The sequence below is a fragment of the Alternaria infectoria genome, assembly GCF_024043175.1.
Source record: "Alternaria infectoria strain BMP 0036 chromosome Unknown scaffold_13, whole genome shotgun sequence".
Lineage (NCBI taxonomy): Eukaryota > Fungi > Ascomycota > Dothideomycetes > Pleosporales > Pleosporaceae > Alternaria > Alternaria infectoria.
In genome coordinates this window covers 233475-254712 of record NW_026250702.1, presented here as the reverse complement: position 1 = coordinate 254712, position 21238 = coordinate 233475, and the positions used below count along the sequence as shown (strand labels likewise).

At 54.5% G+C, this 21238-nt stretch overlaps 6 protein-coding genes across 6 annotated transcripts; 3 read left to right on the top strand and 3 right to left on the bottom strand.

The window, feature by feature from the left end:
* Positions 1-1473: 1473 nt before the first annotated feature.
* On the top strand, positions 1474-4018 carry J4E92_007592 (uncharacterized protein; the record flags this gene model as incomplete). Its single annotated transcript, XM_051498955.1, has 4 exons — positions 1474-1579; positions 1627-2637; positions 2688-3419; positions 3471-4018. 4 exons carry the CDS (start codon positions 1474-1476, stop codon positions 4016-4018), a joined length of 2397 nt encoding a protein of 798 aa, XP_051350690.1.
* A 465-nt stretch (positions 4019-4483) lies between these two features.
* J4E92_007591 (uncharacterized protein) lies at positions 4484-5914 on the bottom strand (the record flags this gene model as incomplete). Its single annotated transcript, XM_051498954.1, has 1 exon — positions 4484-5914. One exon carries the CDS (start codon positions 5912-5914, stop codon positions 4484-4486), a length of 1431 nt encoding a protein of 476 aa, XP_051350689.1.
* Positions 5915-9262: 3348 nt separating this feature from the next.
* Positions 9263-10018, top strand: J4E92_007590 (uncharacterized protein; the record flags this gene model as incomplete). The annotated part of the gene is made up of 2 exons (XM_051498953.1): positions 9263-9603; positions 9673-10018. The coding sequence occupies 2 exons, from the start codon at positions 9263-9265 to the stop codon at positions 10016-10018; spliced, it is 687 nt and encodes a 228-aa protein (XP_051350688.1).
* Positions 10019-10935: 917 nt separating this feature from the next.
* On the bottom strand, positions 10936-14116 carry J4E92_007589 (uncharacterized protein; the record flags this gene model as incomplete). The annotated part of the gene is made up of 3 exons (XM_051498952.1): positions 10936-13751; positions 13845-13988; positions 14059-14116. 3 exons carry the CDS (start codon positions 14114-14116, stop codon positions 10936-10938), a joined length of 3018 nt encoding a protein of 1005 aa, XP_051350687.1.
* Positions 14117-15026: 910 nt separating this feature from the next.
* On the top strand, positions 15027-17996 carry J4E92_007588 (uncharacterized protein; the record flags this gene model as incomplete). Its single annotated transcript, XM_051498951.1, has 1 exon — positions 15027-17996. The coding sequence occupies one exon, from the start codon at positions 15027-15029 to the stop codon at positions 17994-17996; it is 2970 nt and encodes a 989-aa protein (XP_051350686.1).
* Positions 17997-20086: 2090 nt separating this feature from the next.
* On the bottom strand, positions 20087-20934 carry J4E92_007587 (uncharacterized protein; the record flags this gene model as incomplete). Its single annotated transcript, XM_051498950.1, has 2 exons — positions 20087-20740; positions 20797-20934. The coding sequence occupies 2 exons, from the start codon at positions 20932-20934 to the stop codon at positions 20087-20089; spliced, it is 792 nt and encodes a 263-aa protein (XP_051350685.1).
* Between the last annotated feature and the right edge of the window lie 304 nt (positions 20935-21238).

The following is a 21238-nucleotide window of genomic DNA, read 5'->3' as shown; positions in this document are numbered from 1 at the left end:
CTGAAGAGGCGACACAGGCTGGTTGTGGTGGCATTACGCTAGGTCGTGAGCGCGTGCGTAGCTGAACAGTTGCTTCTTCTTGAAGAGCGTGTCGATTCGCTGGCCCGCGCGAGTGTGATACATGCCTCAGATGGCGTGCTACCACGAAGTCGATCCGCATAGTCTAAGCGATTCAGGTAAGAGTTCAGCTGGAAAGTCCGCGCATGGGTGATCTCAACCCGATACCCTGGTTGTACAGCATCTGGAGATGAATCTGGCGCTTATTACGCTGCAAATGAGGCTGCAAACCTTACCCAGATTACCTATCCCGGTTGTGGTTTCGCGGAGACCCTTGAGTTCTGCACAACGTCCAAGAGCTCAGCAATGAGATTGCATCTTATTCCGTTTTTGCACACAAAAACTACCTTCTTAGCTAATGTTTCCATCGAAACATCGGATTGATTTCCACATTCAGGCGGAACGTCCCGAATCTTTCGAAGATACACAAAAGGGCGCGCTTGCACGCTCGCCATTTGTTTCAGTGCATTAGCCTTTCACACCTGCCGGCCTGTGTGACAGCCTACTTACAGCGCCGTCTTTCGGGCGCTAGTGCGGCTGCAGTAGACCTGTCCAGGTAAGCATCGCATTCGGTGCCAATGCCGCCAACCGAGATGTCGCAATCCTTGGCATCAATTGCGAACGTTACGCGAATAGTTCACACCAGATGTCAGTCTGTTGAGATGCTGCAAGGCTGGGCATGTCCACCTTTCATCCTCTCCTTGGTAATCTCTCGTTGAAGAACTCGAAGATGACTAAACAAAAAGATACCTGCACAGATTGGTTGCACGGATGATGTTTAGGACATTGTAGGTGTACGCTAGCCATGGCCAACCAGCGACCCCAGATCTCCCACGCGATCCGCCAACGCCTCAAACGCCATATCTCCGCCTTCGGAAGCCCAGACCTCACAAGCTCAACGCTTCGCTGAGCCCAGCCTGCCAAATTCCTCGTCTTCCATCTGCCAATAAGTAGGATTTTGCTCAATGCAAAGCACGTCATGATCGGGCGCTGTGCAGTGATAGCAATGCTGTACTGTGATTTGCACGGAAAGCTTCTCTCGCACGCTCTTCCCACGCCAAGCGCAATGTGCCGTCTTGTTAGACGTCAAATCCTTGGGATGGCGTCGGCCCATAGCACATGCGGCTGTGCCTCCGCCTTGGATCTCGAACTATGTGGCATTTCTATTTGACCGAAGTTGACATCCTCCCACTACTTCTCCACGGGGGGCTCGTTCACGCAACGTGCTATAAGGTTGCACCCATCTTCCCTCGGTCTGGCAAAACGTCGGGTCTTCCAGATACTCGTTACCTTATATCAACGCGCGCGACTCTGGGGACATCCACACTGCCGGAGCCCTACCCGACTTCTTATAATCTGTTATCCACGGGATCTTAGGAGCCCAGGACACAGCCCTCGCTGACGACGTCCGCCAACATGGCATCCGCTGGTCAGAAAGTAGCCAAGGTGCTTGGAATCAACCTTGACTACCGAAAAGAGCCCGAGGTCTCTGGCGCTGCATCAATATCCTCCGTGGAAACATGTAAATACTGTCTAGTCTGTCATCCGGCAGTAGCTAACGAACTGTAGACGTCGAGCGCGAGCCGACCGCAAAGGAGTGGCTTTCACGATTCAAACCGTCAGCAACCGCCACAAAACGCTACCTAAGAAGTTTGTTTCCCTTCTGGGACTGGATCTTCCACTACAACCTGACATGGCTATTCGGAGACTTTATCGCCGGATGTACCGTTGGCTTTGTCGTTATTCCCCAAGGTATGGCATACGCTTTGCTGGCGAAGCTGCCTCCTGAGTATGGACTCTACACCAGTTTCGTCGGTTTCATTCTCTACTGGGCTTTCGCTACATCCAAGGACATCACAATCGGTACTGTTGCCGTTATGAGCACCATCGTTGGCAACATTGTCACCAAGATCCAGGATAAGCAGCCGGAGATCGAAGCCGTGGACATCGCTCGGGCTCTTTCCGTTATCGCTGGTTCTGTTCTCCTGTTCATCGGTCTTACCCGTCTCGGAAGGATCGTCGAGCTCATTCCTCTGGTTGCGATCACCTCGTTCATGACCGGCGCTGCCATCTCCATTGGAGCCGGTCAGGTACCAGCGCTCATGGGTATCTCTGGCGTCAACACACGTGGTCCCACATACCTGGTCATCATCGACACCCTCAAAGGCCTTGGACGCACAAAGCTGGATGCCGCCATGGGTTTGACTGCCCTTTTCATGCTCTACGCTGTCCGCATCTTTTGCAACTTCATGTCGAAGAAGCAGCCATCGAAGCAAAAGGTCTGGTTCTTCGTCAGCACACTACGGATGGCCTTCGTTATTCTGCTTTACATCATGATCAGCTGGCTTGCCAACAAGGACATCCCAGGTCTCCACAACGCGAAGAACGATGTCAAGATGGCAAAGTTCAAAATCTTGGGCCGCGTGCCACGAGGATTCCAGCACGCTGGAGCCCCGAGGATGGACACCAAGCTTCTCTCAGCAATCGCGCCTGACATTCCAGTCACGATCATCGTGTTGATTCTCGAACACATCGCAATCTCGAAGTCTTTTGGGCGCATCAACAACTACGTCATCAACCGTAAGTGGTTCTCAGGTCTCCGATGAGGAAGTACTAATCCTGCTGTTTAGCCTCGCAAGAACTCGTCGCCGTCGGATTTACGAATGTTATCGGTCCATTCCTGGGCGCCTACCCGGCCACCGGCTCGTTCTCGCGAACCGCTATCAAGTCGAAAGCAGGTGTCCGTACCCCGCTCGCTGGTATCTTCACTGCAGTCATCGTCCTCCTCGCCTTGTATGCTTTGACGGCAGTCTTCTTCTACATCCCTTCGGCCGCCCTTGCCGCCGTCATCATTCACGCTGTCGGCGATCTAATCACGCCACCCAACGTGGTCTTCCAGTTTTGGGAAACGTCGCCTTTGGAAGTAGTCATCTTCTTCGCAGGTGTCTTCGTAACAATCTTTACGAACATCGAAAACGGCATCTACGTCACCATCGCGGCCTCATTTGCACTCCTACTATGGCGCCAGCTATTCACCCACGGAGCTGTGCTAGGCAGAGTCAGAATCTACATCGCCAGTCCGGAGACAATGGCCAACAAGGACGATGGTCACTTCGCCCCTGGATCTTCCGCTGCTGTCCGTGAAGCGTTTATCCCAATCAGCCGCAAGGATGGCTCGAACCCGCTGGTCGATATCGAGACTCCGTATCCCGGTGTACTAATCTACCGCTTCACCGAGGGTTTCACATATCTCAACCAGCAAGGCTACATGGATGAACTCGTTCACCATGCCCAGACCATCTCTCGCCCAACAACACTCGATAAGTACCAAAAGATCGGTGACCGGCCATGGAACGACCCAGGTAAGCTTCGCATAAACAACGAGCGCCGTTCAATGTATTAACTTTTACAAGGCCCACGTCGCGGAAAACAAATCAACGTCGACGATAACCGACCCATCCTCCGCGCCATCATCCTAGACTTCAGCGCCGTCAACAACGTCGACGTCACATCAATCCAAGGTCTCATCGACGTCCGCGCACAACTCGACCGCCACGCCGCACCCGAAACAGTAGAATGGCACTTCGCCTCCATCAACAGCCGCTGGACCAAGCGCGCCCTGACAACCGCTGGTTTCGGATACATCGACCGCGAACGTTTCGCCGCGCGCCAGCACTGGAACCCAGTGTACAGCTACGCGCCTCTTGATAACTCAGCGGCGAAGTTGCATGACGAGGAGGCGCAGGATGAGATTCAGGCTGTTAATAGGAGTAAAGGTTTGCCGAGTGGTAAAGTGACTACTGTACATGGACAAAACAGACCGTTTTTCCATATTGATGTGGCGGCGGCTGTTGAGAGTGCGATTGCGGGTATTAATGGGAAGCTGGCGCAGACTAGCTCGGGGAGCTCACATGAACATGAAGTTGGTCAGACGGAGGAGTTTACGACTAAGCAGGATTAGATAGGTTAATGCATTTGTCACGTTTCGGGCTGGGTCAATGACAGCACTCATTTTTTTAAATGAGATCTTTTTGCATTGTGACGGAACACATCTATTCGCACAACAAGCGTTTTATCATGGCCGAAACAAACGAAATGAACGACAAAGTAGACGAAGAACGAGCAGTTTTGAAATTGTTTTAACATTTGTTTATTTGTTCTTCTTTACTTGGGTTGAGGTCCTGCGCAGTGCAGCCTTCCATCCATCCATCCATCCATCCATCCAAGGATGTAGTATATAGTACTGAAACTTATGAATCTAAAGCGAGTGTCTTGGGGGGGTATCATCATCTCCATCTGCATTCCAAACAAATCAAACCACACAAAAAAAGCGCAAGCAAACCACCAAACCATGATAGAAACGCCAATGTTGATGCTGCTATAACGCAAGACCATCGCTGTTGTTGAGTGATGATGCAAGGGACTCTCACATGACACTCCTCTTCCTCCTCATCTTAATCTTCAACTCACTATTCTCCCTCTCCTTCGGACTCTCCATTGGTGCAAACCAATCCCGGAGTCCACACTGCTCCTCTAGACTCCTGAAGAGATCGTCCACGCGGTCAACCATCCAGCCACTCCGTATCCGCGCACCAGGCTTCGCATAGCCCAGTTTGAAGCTGTTGGAGATTGCGCAGCTCCCCTCGTTGAAAGAGAACTGCATGCAATCATCCTGTTCTTCACACAGCGTACGGCAGTGTTCAAAGGACTTCCACGCGTTTCGCTCGAGTTCGTTGGCAACGGCGGAGTGGTCGTGGGCGTTGTATTCTTTGTCTGCGGACATGTTGTCCCAGGCTGTGACTGAAGGGCCGATCTTGGGGCGCACGAGCTCCATGAAGATGTCGCGGTGGCGCAGCAGAATCGGGTGTCTGTTGTACCAGTCCTGTTCGAAAGACCAGAGTTCTTGTATTTCGGTGGGCGAAACGTGGTGATACGTTACAGCCGGGTAGCACCAGAGGTCGCGGTCGATTTTGGAAGTCGCAGGGTCGAGCGTCGCGGGGGAGTCGCCTTGGAAGTGGGGGAAGGCGCGGTGGAGGGGGATGTTCACGTCTTCGAGGACTTTGCCAAGGGCGCAGTCGCCGACCCAGTGGGTTTTGGTAAAATCTTCGTATTCGGAGATGCGGGGGGAGCGTTGGGCGGAGACTTTACGTGCGGCGGGGGCAGAGAGAGCGAAGCCTGCGCCACCGTAGGCGAACTCAACTTCGTTGATGAAGAGGTGCTTGCCGATGTAGTAGGACTTGCTGTCGTCGAAGTTGCTGAGGAATTCGAGTAGGTTGTTCCAGTTGACGTAGGTGTCGGCTTCCATGAAGAAATACCATTTGGCGTCTGGCTTCTCCTCGAGTGCCTGGTCGATCATGGGGAGAAACTTCCACTTGTCGAGCTGCCAGCCATCGTTGTCAGTTCGCAGGTAGTCACCCTGCGACGATCCGGATAGCGATGTGAGAACTTCTTGTTGTTTCACGCCTCGTCTTCCGTGCTCTTGTAGTTGGTGGTACAGCTTGAAGTCGTCATTCGTCTTCTTCGTCTCTTCGCTAACTCCTTCGAGGACGTCGTGGACGACGTGTCCGTCTATCTCCTCTTCCAGGTCCGAGTGTATAACATAGTGGGGGACGCAACGTAACGTGGTACGGAGGTGCACCGGCACCTTTTCGAGTGATTCGGTGGCCCCGGTTCGCAAGACGACCAAGACGTCATCGGCGAGCTTGGACTGCGGGCAAAAGAGTTCCTGGGGGTGCTCATGCGCCGAGGTCTTTGCGGCGTGGAAGAGCGGCGGGGTGGCCTTGGTGAAGATATTAAGGACGGATACGGCGAATACGGCGCAGAAGATTAGTCGGCATAGGAAGGAGCGATTAGGCATGGCGATCTAGTAAGGATGGTGCAGCTCCGGGCTGAACCGCGAATGATCTAAGTAAAGAGTGTAGTAGCTGGAAAGGACAGTATAGTAATAAGAAGAATGAATGTGTATGGATCTCGCTAGTGTTCTGATAGAGAGTGGAGATGCGGTGCCGTAGCCATCGGATGCCGGCGGAGGTTGGGCAAAGCGGGGAGCGAGGTAGCAGCGCAGTGTAGTTCGTATGAATAAGGAAAGAAGAGGAAGGTTCAAGGGAGGAGGCATGCTCCTCTTGAGCGACTTGTAGGCTATGGCGATCATAACCTTTTGGCATGACCGTGTGCGCAAGTGGCCGAAGCGACCTGGCGATCAATGCCCCCGGTGTGGATTCGTCAAATGCGCCGGACCTGTCACGGCGTGTCATTCCCGTGCGAGCAGGATCGCCACAAACCGCGGTGAGTAGGGCATCATGATAATGGCGCGTTATGAAGCATGGCGATGACCTTGCAGCATTGCTGATGCTACTCTGGGGCTGCGCCGTACGAGCTTACGGGGGCGTGAAGCTGCACAGTGGCAGAGTTTTGGGAGTGGTAATGGGTGCCGAGGGGCTGGTAACCTGGGGCACGAGGCGTTGCGCCTACCGCTTCTAGCGCTACGTCATGGCCCGTTTCAGGTGGCTGGTTCGGGCATCGCGGATTCGGATCGGCATTTCCTGCTGCCTCATTGTGGAAGTTTGTATCCTGGCGTTGATCTCCATCATCAATCCAAATGAACGCGCGTCGACAAAAGGAGTACCCTCGGAGTGCCCTCACCTGATCTTTGTGAGGGATATTCCATGCTTCGACGTCCCATGGGCAGTTCACGATGCCTCATTTCCGCCGTTCCTGTCGAGTCCACCACTCACGCTACTCCGCTTGGAGTCGTTCAACACTGAAAAGAAATTATGCGCGACAAAGTTCGGGTCGTGATACGAGAGTCCTGCCGATGCGACGGTGGTTCAAACAACGCGCATGAATGTTTTCCTTCTGTCCGCAAAGGAACAGCAGCAAACCACGAAGGGGTCTCGTTTCAATGCCTGTCTTCACACATTCTTCTTTGTCGGCTTCACAACATCCCCTTCCAGTCTTGCTTCTTTGATTCAATAGCCTTGCGTGTATCAAACCTGTATAAAAGCTAACCTCACAACTACTCCTTGTCTTTCAAAAAAGCACACTAACTTCCTCAACGCTCAGCGCCCGAACACGACCCAAGTAACGGCGAAGCAACGGCAAACCAGTCCAAAAGGAACGTTGCACTACCAAACTTCTACCATGAGTCAACAGTTTTTCCAACGGCAGCAGCCGGGTATCGCTGTCCAATATCCCGAGATTACTCAACGGCAAGTGTGGGCCCTTGCTGCCGGTTATGTACTGTACTTCGTTCTGAGCATCACGGCTTTCATATGGTACAACCGATATGTAGAAGGGAGAGATCGTCAACGTTGAGCGTTGAGCGCCGAGCGCGCATGGACGGCTGCTGCAAGCATGGAGCGCCTTTGATGATCAAGCATACTGCAAGAGTCGTTGGGTTGGTGCTAATGTTCGACTGGGTCTTCAGGTAATACGGAGTTGACCTCATTGCTCTGGATACCCATGGTGGCAGCAGAGGTGGAGGGCATTCTTTGATGTCATTTCTTCAACGGTATTCTTCTCGCTTCTCATGTCTTTCTGCTGAGATCTACCTTCTACTCGCGAGTCTACGACTAAGATTGTGAAGTCAAGCTTCATAAAGCGCAGCGAAGGCTCAGCGCTCACGAAACCTACATGCTTGATGGCGGCATGTATGTATAGCAATGGTCATTTGCTCACGTTTCACAACGAGGTCTTGATGAGGTATGAGTGACGGCTGGTTGCACTGTTCCAACATCATTGTAGTGGTGAAAGCGTTAAAGAGCAAGGTTGGAGTGTGCTGCTCCAGCCGCCAGCTGATATATTAAACAAGCCAACACGCCCGTCATCTGGGCTGAGTTCGTGGGTTCGGTAAGAACCCACTGGAATGCATATCAGACCACGAATGAATGGCACCGGAGCGTCCTCCGACAGCTGAGTGTCTCCAACCCGCCAAAAACAGTCGCTCGGCACTTTACACTTCACCCACCAAAGATCAGGACGAATACCAGGACTGTGGGAAACGGCGCGAAACTATACAAGATGCATGCAGGCCGTTAGCTAAACGTTAGACAAGTAGCCTCAAGACAGTGGGGCGCCACGCATTTTTCATCACTAGTCACACCGACAAATGTCAACATGGACAAAGGCCGTGGTGGTACTCACCCACTTCTGAACGAGGGTTCCGGTGACGCTCTACGATTAGCACTTATGAATCCCGAATCCAACGCCTCCTACGTGGAGTGGCTTGCAGAATCTGCTCAAGAGCTCGCTCCGGCAGCACTCATTCCAAGCACAACTTCATCGCCTCTGATCATCAGCCTCATGTACATCCCGAGCAGCCGAAGAATGACGCTGCAATAAATTAAATCGCACAAATCAACCAATAAGCGCCCCATCCTTCGCAGCATGCGAAGACCCTTGGCCATTTCCGTGTTCCATGCTAGGAAGAACATCGGTATGATTTCTGAAACTGCGCTAAACCGCCCTTTATTCTCCAACATCTCCAACTCCTGATCTTACGAACGTCCTTGTACGACCATCAGCAACTGCACAATTCAGCCGCAAACGTCCTTCAAAATCAAGCTTTTCGCGGAATGTTTATCAAACACCTCGTATATGCACCCCGCTGTGTCCAGCATCCAGCCAGCAAAAACTCCCGGACGCCCCCCATCAAATTTGGTGGCCCGGGAATTACGTCCCGGCACTTTACCAGCGAGTAAGAAGGAGCCGACAATAGCGCCGCAATATATGAACCTCGCGTCCTAGTGCACCCATGTGTCGTACACGTCTTTGTCCACTGCCATCGCAAGCCAAGTTGACCGCTTACTTCAATAGATGAAAATGATGACTTTGAGCAAGCATGTTTGCTCTTGTTTTTTAAACGTGTGCAGCGCTAACAGTGGGTGCTGACGTGCTGGGCGTTTCTTGAGATCCAGAAATCATTTCGGCTGCGGCCTTGTGCCACCGGTTGCAAGGGCTCTTAGGGCTGGTTGGTACCGTGTGGGAGGACGGGAAGGTGGCTAGGACAGGCGTTGATGGCATTTTGTGGGGTAGATGGTAAGTCTAGATGATGTTTCGTCATGGATGGATCATGGAGAAGGAACTTGGCGTATATGGATATATAAACCTCATTGCTCTCTTCGCAGAAGACCTGTTCAAACCAAAAAGCTCACTAAATTCAACTCCCATCTTCCGAAAAACGATCTACAGAACCGCCTCACCCACCATGGTGTCCATCAAGCAAGTCGCTTTCTTCGCGCTCACAACCGGTCTCGCCACCGTCTCCGCGCAGTCTACAGGCAAAACAACACGCTACTGGGACTGCTGCAAAGGCTCCTGCGCCTGGGCCGGAAAAGCCCCCGTCAACAAACCCATCGCCACCTGCGACAAGAACGACAACCCCCTCACAAACCTAAACGCAAAGAGTGGCTGCGAAAGCGGAGGAGGCGAAGCGTACATGTGCACCGACCAGTCCCCCTGGGCCGTCAACGACGATCTCGCATACGGATTTGCCGCTGTGAAGCTGGCTGGAAAGACAGAGAGTGACTGGTGCTGTGCTTGCTACGAGTACGTTTTACTTCCACTCTAACCACACTTCCGAACAACGAAAAGGCCAACACTGACAAATACCAACAGAATGACATTCACATCCGGCCCCGTCTCCGGCAAGAAAATGATCGTGCAAACCACAAACACCGGCGGCGACCTCGGCGACAACCACTTCGACATCGCCATGCCCGGCGGCGGCGTCGGTATCTTCAACGCGTGTACCGCGCAATTCGGTGCTCCGCCCAACGGCTGGGGCCAGCAGTACGGCGGTATCTCGTCGCGATCAGAATGTGATGGCTTCCCCGAGAAGCTGAAGCCGGGCTGCCAGTGGCGGTTCGATTGGTTCAAGAATGCGGATAATCCTAGTGTGAGCTTCAAGGAGGTTACGTGCCCGAAGGAGTTGACGGATAAAACGGGGTGTGTTAGGCAGTAAGGGTATGGGAGTGGTGTTTGATGGGTTGGTTCGCTGTATATGATTATGATGGAGGTAGCCTCTTGTATATATGAACTTATGAAAGAATGAACGGTCGCTCTTTATCTTGGTTCGAGGTGCTCAATGGAGGAGGCTTTGCTACTTCTGGTAGAAGTAGGCTAGTTGAGGAAGGACCAAACCTCGATTTACTTCTGCGGTCAAGATGTGGTCCAGAGGATTTAGAGGGGGATGGAGTGTGCCATTTACATGTAGCAAATGCAGTTACCAATGCTCATGATCACATATCTACTAATTCGCTGCAATCGAAGCAGGTAGGCAGCGGTGTCCTTTCGAGAGATGACATGGAAGTAATCACCTGTTTCTCACACATTGCAATCGGTATCTTGCATCAGACAAACGCACACACTCAACCTCCTCAGTCACTCGACATACGACATACAGTTTATCAATCGTACTATTACACATTTCATCCCTCCATGCAGACACTGACTACATCTAATTGCGCTCCACAAAACCAGAGTCGACGTAAGCTAACTAGATATCGCTTTTCATCGCTAGATACTCGCTCGTCTCGAATCATGAAACAGGCAGACAGGACAGGCATTCTCATCATCGATATGCTAAGATGTAGATGACAACGCAGATGACAGAGAAGGAGAGGGGTATGTTGTTTCTAAAGGACTACCGAGCGGCCTCCAGGACGGTATATTGATGAGAAAAAAGAAAAGAAAATGGTTGTGGGTTTCGCTATCGCTATCGCTAGAAAGAACGCCTGACCCAAAGCCTCGCTGATGCAATTGCTATCATGTCCATGGTAGCAATATACGGAGCGGGCAAGTATTAATGCATGTACTGAACTTGAAATCGAACGGGATGGTATCAGAAGAGAGGGAAGAGGAGACACGATACTATGTCGACTACATCGCAATCGCCGTTGCGGTGCTATCGTGTTTGTGTTCCTCGGGACTCTCGGCGTACGCCAGCAGAGCTTTTGCATCATCGAGCCCCGATATCGCGAGGCCCTTCTCGTCTTCTTCGTGAATGGTGCTTTCTTGGATGCTCTCTTTCGAGATCTCGCTCTTCCTTTCGGCATCTTCGATGCCGTCTTCGTCCATGAGGTTTGGTGGCCGTTGACGCATCGCGCGTGCCTTTTCCAGTGAGATGGTCTTTTGCTGGTAGGTGGTCGTAAAGGGAAGGGCTTCGTCTCGGTCGATTGTGGCTTTCATGAGCGCAGCCATCCAGAGTCGGCCCACGGCAAGGCTATCGACCGCGAAGTAGTGCACGATGGGCTTGGTGAATTGGACACCCTTCTGAAGTCCTGCACGAGGTGGTACAAGCTTGAAGATGAACATGCCTGAGACATCCTCCTCCAGCCCTGGGATACCTTTGGCGCTATCCGCAGATGCCGTTGTCTGTATGGTGGCATTGTGCGGAGATGTAGGTGAGTTGGCCGCACCTGTTAGAGACGCATGGAGGCCTGTCATCCTCTCGTTGTTCGCTGGTAGCACGCGATGCGATGAGATGTCGATGAGACCTTTCTCTTCGGTATCATTCTCCGTGTAGTAGTAGGCCAGGCGGCGGCCACGAAGCACGAATAGGCGCGTCTTCCATGTCGTCATAAGACTCGAAGACTTCTTCTTCATCCAGCCGCTATAGTCGCAGTTCTCCATGGCTTGTTGGGGAGTGATTTGCTGACGGCCCTTGAGATATGCACTAGTGCCATGCTTCTTGGCCTTTTTCTTTGCGTCCTTGGGCGTGGTCGAGCCAGCGGTAAACCGCCTGTTGTTATCGGCCTTTTCAAGCTCGAAACTCTTCGATAGTGATGTTCCAGAGGGTGTGCTAGATCCCGTCCGCGAGGGTGACTGCATCGGTGAGTCCTTGTGTTGTGTGGTGGAAACATCGGCGGAGCTCAAATTCGCCTTCTCGCCGCCGGTTATCGCGTCTGATATCGCTCGAAGACCCCTAGATTGTGATCCCTTTTTACTGCTGAAGAACGAGCGCGTATGAGATGGTACAGCAGCTGGCGAAGGTGATGCACGACCTGTGCTTGAAGTCTCGCTACCTGCGACGTGGGGCGAATTTGCAATGGCGTCAATGCTGTGCGCATCATATGAGAGCTTGGTCACGGTTGGATGCGTTTCGCTTGCTGGCTTGAGAGGGCGCACAAAGTCGAATGCACTAGAGCTGCGCTCGCTTTTGGTGCTGGTACCGTAGTACTGTTTCGCGGCAGCGGAAATTGGACTCGCTGGCCGGAGAGCCGAATCAGCGCTGCCGATTCGGCTGTGTCGGCGACTGAACGACGTGCGCTGTGCGCCTTCGGTCGTGTAACTAGCATTGCGTGAATGGCTCGCGGCGCTTTCTCTCTTGCGCAGAACGTTCCTGCTACTCTTGCGGTTGTCGACCTCGCCTCCGGAAAAGTAGCCGCGGTCAAGATCCCCGGAGCCTAAGCCGGCCTCGCGGAAGTCGAATGTGGTTCCGTTGGTGCTTGAAGCATGATGGTGATGTGATGAGACCGGTCTGCCGATATCTTGTACGGACTTGGACAGCGATGTCGAACCCATGGTCCAGTTGCGGTCGAATGAAGGCGTCTTCCTGTGTGCGTGGGCGGCCATGGGTGCAGATGTAGGCGGCTTCATTAAACTGGGCGTGCTAGGCGTGGGTGGTCCCTGCCCGTATTCGATAGAAGAGTGGCGTCTGCTGTGGTTCATACTTCGGACGGAAGCAGCGGAGGGTCGTCTAGGCGGACCGGGCGTAGGTGAGGCGGGCGTGTGCTGGATAAGCGGAGAGGTCGCGTCGATGGTTGACGATCGGCCGGCGGACGAGGCTGCACGTGGGATATGCTGACGGCTGGTGTTGCCTCGGGATCCGATGCTTTCCCTGAGCGTCGGTATGCGAGGAAGGACCGCCCCAGTTGATGCAGCCCTGCTCCTTCCCATATCGGCTGGGAACTCGTCTGGGCTCTCTGAAGGCGGCAGGAGAAGGGTCGTCCTTGCAGCTTCGGCTTCCTTCGCGTTCTTGACCTCGGACTGCAAGGCGTTAATCTTCATCCACGTGCGCAGTCGTGGTCCCATGGGGCCCAGATTGAATTCCTGCATGAAGATGAAGTTGCGGTCCACGCCCAGCAGCGCCTCGCCATCGATTTCTTGGTCGCGGAAGACATCGCAGTGCTTTTTCTCCACGCCCGCGTCCTCGAGGTATTCGGCGACGCGCGCAGGCGACCATGTCTTGACCTCCTCCTCGGTGTGCCAGCTCTGCTCTTCCTCATCGGTTTCCTGCCCGTTGATGTATGACAGCCGGTGGTGGCTGCTGTATTCGCTTCCCGAGTCATTGGACCGTATCTCCTTGCCCACAGCGCTGTGGCGCGGCGTGCTCATGCCCGTGATGTGCTCGTCGATGACGCTCAGCGTTTCGTGCATGACGGGGCTTCCTATCGTCTCGTCTTCTGGTGGCGCCTCCCCGCTCAACGTCATGCTGATGCTCCGCGGGCCATTTTGTATAGATGTTCGGCGAGCAACTTCTGGTCCCGACGCGATGTTCAGGGGCTCTGTGGGTGCAGACTTTAAAGGTGGAGGGGCGCTCGTGGAAGCTGGTGGCTGTGCGGCGGTGGTCGGCGGCTCAGAAATGGCCATGCCGGGCTGAGGCGATGGTTTTTCTGATTGCACGGACATTTGCGAGGGATTGCGCGAGAGCATGGTCGGGATGGGCGTCGGTTTGGGTGCTGGCCGTGTGTATACTGATATACATCAGCTGTGTTGCTCGCAAAAAGAAGCATGGCGATCAGATAGGGGATGTGCACTACTGTGCTGCCGTCGATAGCGCAACATACCTTCAGGAAACAGGCCGTTCTCTCCCGTCTCGGTGTTCTTGCCTAGAAACCAGCCATCGCCAAAGTCGTCGTCGCGCTCAATCAGCTCGATGCGGTCTCCGCGCCTCAGGCTCAGCTCGTCGGGACTGCGGGCGAGGAACTCGTCTGGTCGTGCTGTCAGCAGCTGTCGCTGGCATGTGCGACGCAGTGGCAGCACGGGTGAGGGGAAACATACGCACTACGACGAGGGTATCGCCAGGCCGGCAGCCCTCGGTGTGGGTTCGTTGCGCCATGCTTACAGCTGCTCTCCAAGACTGGGTCGGGTCGGGGGGCGTGTATGCGGGCAGTCTCCAGATCAGTACAGGTGGTTCATCCTCGTGGGAGTTCGCGCTATCGGCGGGCGAGGCGGGCGCAACAGTCGGACGTTTGGCAGACTATAAATGCTGGCTACCGAGCCACCGCTACCTGAAACAGCCTGACAGGTGCGCAGTGAAACAAAGTGGCGATGTTGTTTGGAGCGAGGGGGGAGGTATATTGCTTGATCCCGTCGTCGTGCGGCTGCCGGGGGTGTCGTGTCTATACTTGGGTGGTGGGACAGAGAGGCATGAAGCTAGCGATGCGCATCCTTGGAAGCAGTAGGCGACCTAGCCTGCATGCGATATGAATTACGTCGGTTGGCAAAACCACGGACGCACCGGGCGCTCCAAAGCAAATCTCGACTAGGCGCTGCGCCTATTGGCAGAGTGGGTTTGTACGGCAGCGGGCAGCCCTGGAGCGGTTCTGACTTGGCCGCTGACGATTTGCCGTCCAGCCTGGCGTCCAGAGCCCCGGCGGCGCCCATGGCCTTGGCCCAAAGCGACCTGGCATGTTCGCGAAACATCGCTGTCCGTGCACCATGCCATCGGGTGTCGTGAGCGCTCACTGCCATCGCGACGTCGACGTTCACCTCACCCCGTCGCGCCTTCTCTCACGTGTCTCGCGGCAGCCTGGACAGCGAAAACTCCTTCTCCCTCCACATCCACATTCGGCACCCACGACCCGCCGCGCCTACCATGCACTGAGTCGCTCACAATCTCCCTGCGCGACATGAACTCCCCACATTCCAACTCGCCCATGTCCAGCACTCGAAGGCGACCAGCGCGTACCCTCAAGCGAATATACACAACATAACAAAGCGGCATGTACCACGCCGGGAGTCACGCCATGACCCCAGGAGTGCCAGACGATGCGACAGCCCAGACGCTCAACTATGCGCTGGGCAACCTTGGGGGCCGACAGAAGAGCTGGATGACGCCGCTGCCCTCCAGCGCGCCTGCCCAGCCGCCCATCGTTCCTGCCGAACTCACACAAAACCCACTACCCTTCACCGTGCGCGGTCGCGGAAGGCCTCGCAAGCAGCCCAGGTTTACTGTTCCCTCCTCCACACACGCACCCGCAGAGAACCTGATCACGCGCCCGACCGTCGAAACCGAGCCGCAGCCACTATCGAACTCGACGTCTCCCCAGCTCCCAAATGTCGTCGCCCACCAGAACAGTGCCAACCACGGGCATTCGGCAGACCGCGTGCTTCCGTCGCCCACGCCAAGCGAGGAGACATCGCGCTGTCCGCCCCCAGCACCGCACGAGACTGCTCCTGCAAAAAGAGTCAACGAAGGATATGCGCAACAAATGGACAAGCGGAGGCGCAGTGAGGCTTATGCAGGGCCGGTAGCAAACCCGACGAATCCTCCGCCGGACCTTCCGCGTCGACCGTCCGGCCACTACTCACAGATCGGCAGTCCTATGCTGGGTCAGATGGGTCAGACCGTTAATCGCAGCCCGTCGCTCGGCATGATGGCATCGCCACAACTGCCCCAGGGCATGCAATTCCAAGATCCGCGCCTCAGCAGAACACCTCCTCAGCCATACTCGCCCTATGGGCTGCCACAAGCAGTCTCGCACGACCCAATATCCCGTCCTGTATCTCGCTCCGTACAGCCTGATAACACGCCCACAACCCCCTTGGCCCCTGATTTCATGAGCCAGGGCTGGTATACAAAGAAAGACTGTCTGCAGATCTTAGGGCAATTCCAGGCATCAGCACCCCCAATATCGCCTGCCTCTCAGGACAGGAAACGCTTTCTTGTGCTACAGAACGCTGTTGAGCTGTCAGACTGGCCCTATCTTACTATGCATCAATGTTACTGCCTGATGACCCACGCCCCTCACATGCTACCGGCGGGGTTGAAGTCGTTGCCAGGTTTACAACAAGCGCAGAGGATATTGCACGATGTTCTTGATGCGAACCATATACTGTCGCCTAGTTATCTTCACTTCTTCTCCCATTTCCCATACCCGATGCAGCAAATTGCAGCCATGTGGCCGGCCACATGGGAGTACCAAGCACAGCTTTTCAGACAGTTCGTTGACCAATCGCCCAACTACAACCAACTGAAGGCGATATGCGAGCACCGTCGATTCCCGCCCCTCGTCCGAGAACTTGTTGTCGAACTCCGCGTTCATTCTCTCACTTTCCAGCGTCTGCTCTTCACCGCTTTTCTGCGGTGTATTTGCCGCGCGGTGGTCTCGAATCCTAATGTCAAACCCTTACTTGCAAAGTTCGAGAACGACATAGTTGGTGTCTTCGAGCAGAATCAAAACTACCACTACTCACGGCATGCTTCCTCAGCTACGGAGACGCCTGAGCAGAGCCAACAATTAAAACACGACGAGGAACGAATTTGGGGCTCTAACCTGAGAGCGCTAGTCGAGGCATTCGAGGCTAACCTTCGCAAGAACGGCGCTTCATTGGCTGATCATACGTACGGCGCTCCCCAACCTCAGCAACAGGTACAGACCCACCAGGCCCCTCCATCGCAACCGCAGCAAGTGCAAGCCCAGCCCCAACCACAACGAGTACAAACCAGCTCGCCCGCTGTTCCGCCTTTCAACCATCCCCAACAAATGCCACCGCGCACGACCAGATCGGTTGACCAGGGTTCGGCACAAGCTGCTATGCAGCAGTCGCGTGGGCCTGGTCGTCCTCCCACACGCCCTGCCCAATCTACAGGGGTGGCGCCGCCTCCACGTGGGGGGCCCTTGCTTCCTGCTGCTGGCTGGCAACAACCACAACAGCGTGTACCCAATCCAGCACGCTTTGGACTACACCAAGCTCATCTCAGAAGTCCAGTTCTTCGTGCGCAATCCAAATCCTCGCCGCTGTACACATTTTGTCAAAACTTCCTCAAACCCCCAACGCGGTTGTCCTCGCCAGGCCGTGCCATTGAGAAATGGACAATCACCTTGACACCCTATGATATGCAGAGGATTGGAAAGACTATTCCAGATCAAATGGGTGGACCTGGTACTGTGAATATCAACGAGACCACGAAATTTGCTCGTTTACGTTGTGTCAAATGGCCGGAGCCTGAGTGGACGGAGGAACGCTGGGCTGTCGCCGATACGTCCTGGATACCTCACTCATATTACACGCTCAACGACATCCCTCTCGAACCGCGGAAGAAGATCCACTATGGAAGAGACATGCCCATCGACCTCACGGGCCTGCTCCAAGAAGGCGAGAACGTTTTGGAAATTGCCGTCATGGCTCGGTCCGGCGAGAAAACTCATCTCAACTACATGCTCGCCATCGAGGCCATGGTCGTCTCATCCCACGAGTCCATCGTAAAACACTGTCTAAACCAAAGTCGCGTCCCCGCAGACAAAGTCCTGCAAGGCATCAAAAACAAACTCTCCGCCGTCGACGACGACGAAATCAGCGTCGTCGAAAGCACCCTCACCATCGGCCTCTTCGACCCCTTCAGCCAAGCCAAAATGTGCGACATCCCCGTCCGCAGCAAAGCCTGTCCGCACAACGATTGCTTCGACTTGGAAACGTTCCTCCAATCCCGGCCGCGCAAGGGTGACGCGTCCGTAGCCGATCAGTGGAAATGCCCCATTTGCAAATCTGACGCCCGGCCACAGATGCTCTTCGTCGACGGCTTCATGGAGGAAGTCAAGAAGCAGCTCGAGGCCCATGGACGAGCAAATACGCGCCATATCATGGTTCGCCAGGATGGGAAGTGGATACCTAAAGCTGAAGTCAGAGAGGGTGTTTCGAGCGCCACGCCTGAACCTGTTGCTGCGAGGCGGTCGGTTCCGGCCGAGGTTGAGATTATCGATCTTAGTGACTGATGTGAGCCTATTCTGGTGGCGGGTGTTACTTTTCTGTTTAACACGCATGTACGTATTTGGTCATGAACAAAAGTGGGCGTTTTCAAGCGTGGCATGGTAATGGAGTTTTGTGGAGGTTATACCCCTGATTCTTTTCTTCCGGTTCGTCATGTATGTATGTATGAGGGGCCTGATTGTTTCCATGTCTGAGGTGCGCGGTTAGGTAGGGGGATATTTTCTAGTTGATGTAGGACTGCAAAAGTGTAGATTTAATAATACGTGGGTAATGTCAACAACCAACTCAGTCATTGACCTTTAAGTCCACGTGCAGTACGTTAGTGTATGCTCCGCGTATGATATATGCGCTGTCTAACATCTCACATGCCGCTTGAGATGCCTACAAACTGCACACAACCCAGGAAACAACCCTTCAGATTTGTGCGAGCGTGCAAGAAGGCCGCCATCAGCTAAACATCCTCACAACACCCAGAATACTATGGGTGGGTGGGGGAGGCGGAGGGGAGGCGGAGGGGAGGTGGTGGAGGCCAACTCTGTGAAGTTCGTGGAAGTTATGTAGGCGTTGTTCAAAGGCTGATATGTAGACATGGTGACCCCTAAACCTCATCGCTCAATACCACCCCATCCCGCAGCCCGCAAACACCAGACAAGCGCTTCCTCGCGCCCCATATCTCCTTGTACACACCCGCGTATGGGGTCAGCGCTGTGTGAAGTTTGGAACTTGCATTCCTCCGAAGTCTCTATAAGGCTCCTAAGGAGTGCAAGTTTCAAAATCCAGACCTCGCTGATCCCATACGCCGGTGCCGGACATGTTCAATCGCGCTCTAACACACAGCTAGTCTGATGAAAAGCCAAGCACTCATTCAAACTAACCCCACGACTGATAAACAGCATGCCTCAGTCACATGATCCACTTGTTCCACTTCGCACACGTGCACGATGTGGAAGAAGTGGATCATGTGACTGGGGCGTGATGGGGATCAGTTGTTGAGCAGATTAGGCAGGGTGGGATCGTGTTGGGTCACGTTTGTCCCGTGTCTACCCGTCTCACAGTCCTCAACCGGGCTACGAGGGTCGAAAGAACGATGAAGACAGTCGTATCGCTTCGTGGAGTGTATGAAGCAATGTGGCTCGCCGACGCCGTGGTCGAATCTTTCGCAACGGCCTGTGAAGGTTACGTCGAGGAATCTGAAAGCGGCGGTAAGAGCGTTCGGCGCTTGTCGGAAGTGTCTGGTCGGAGTGCTGGATGAAATGGATACGGTGCATGTGCGTGGCCCCGTTGTGCTAGACGTGGGCGTCGGAGTCGCTGAGTTGTAATCTGGCTGCTGAGCGCTTGGGTACGCTCTTGCGTCTCATGCCAAACGCATTTATGATGGAGTTTATCTGTCGGAATGGTGATGGGGTTTCAAAAACCATCCGTGTGGAAGGTTTTTCCGAATGGTGGCCGAGGCAATCAAAGAGAATGCTTCGCGGCTGCTCGGCACGCCCGTCCATATAGGAACGTTATAGCGCCTTCTGAAGAGCGCCAGAGACGACGACCACACGCTTAGTACGCGCACCCTTCGAGAACACAGATCCCTATCGTTGTAGATTGTTCCAGCCTTCAATCGATCCCCGGTCGTGCTACTTAGATAGTATAACAACCGAGGATCGACTTAAGGCCGGAACCATCACATCTAAATCAGGAGTCTGGTCGAGAGCTCGAGCGTGTGAGTTCAAAGCGATGCGTCCTCATAACGGCGGTCGGCATGAGAGTTTGCCGGAGCTTTGGTTCGTTCGCTTTCGTTTCGATGGGGAATGTGCTGGAGGTTGAGAGAATGTACGATCTAGCGCGATGTGCTTTTCTCGAGGAGTGAGACGTGGGTATGTGTTGCGTCGTCAAACCGATTATGGGTCTCCTACGCTTTATCACTGCCGTGAAGCGGCGTGCTTTCAGTCAACCTCGTCGCTGAGCTCCCCGCGAGCCGTCTCACGGGATTGTGCGTAGACAGTCTTTTCGAAGCTGTCGGCTGGCACCGTATCTCCATGTGTGTGTGTCACCCGCAACGCGACCATTCCAGTTCGTCGCCCTACCAGCGCTGTTATATCCATCTTCACCCCCTCCCCCTCCTCTCCTCAAACCCCCTCTCATTCTCGCCCCCCTCCACAATGCCCCTGAGACTCGGCATCCTCTTCTCCACGTACTCGTTCATCACCCTGAGCACTCTTGCTGGTGTGCGATACGCATTTGGCGGCCTCTTGCTCACATCGCTTAGCCCCACATGCGGCACGCTCTTCTCCAAATCCGCCTGCGCCATGCTCTTCATCGGGTGGAATTGCTTCCAGTAGGGCTGGCGTTCGATGAAATCGGGGTGTACGGCGCGGGAGCGGTCGACGGTTACTTGGAACCATTTTGTGGATTTCTTCTGCGAGGAGGCGTGCGGTGGGGGGTCGAAGGGGAGGGGTTTGGATGGCGGGGTGGGGGCGGAGGAGGTGCCGGTGGTGCCGGTGGGGGTGGGTAGGGTGCGGTTCAGGAGTTGTGAGGGGCGGAGGATCTCGTCGATGCCGTCTTTCTGTGGGGTTTGCTGGATGGGCGTGTCGTCTTCGTCTTCTTCGGCGGCCTGGATTTGGGCGTCGGCGTCGGTATCGCTGGTTATGAGCTTCTCGAGAGCGAAGCGGAGGGGTGAGGCGTCGAGGGCGCTCTGGGCGGCGGCTTCGTCGCGGTAGATGGCGAGGGCAACATTGTCGGCGGGGTTCTGGTATTCGTACTGTGCGTGGTGTGAGTGATCGTGTTGAATGAGTAAACGTATTGGCGAAGACGTACCCGAAGATACTTGAAGGTGCTGATTTCGCCGAAGCTTTGGAGGACGCGGAATATCTCGCGGCTCTCGGATAAATTGGCGGGACGTGGCACGATGCGCAAGTGGATGGAGCGCGGTGCCAGCGCTCGGCGGGCGGACATGGCGGGTGTTGTGGTTGTGGCTGTGGGTGGGACGGATGCGGCACGAATTTACAAACTTACGATCAACAGCCATGTGGGTCACCAATTTACCAATGCTCAGGTTCGCGGAACATGCAGCAACGCGGGAAAGGAACACTGTGCTGGGTCAGGCGGATAAGTCACGATAAGAGAGCATAGTGGGAGCGTGTTGCATGTTGATGATGGTTGTGATTATATAGTATGTGGGTGTAACGACAGCGCTCAGCTTGTCGCACCCTAAACGCCAGGCTCAACCCTAAGGGAGCTCTTCCGCCCGATGGTAATA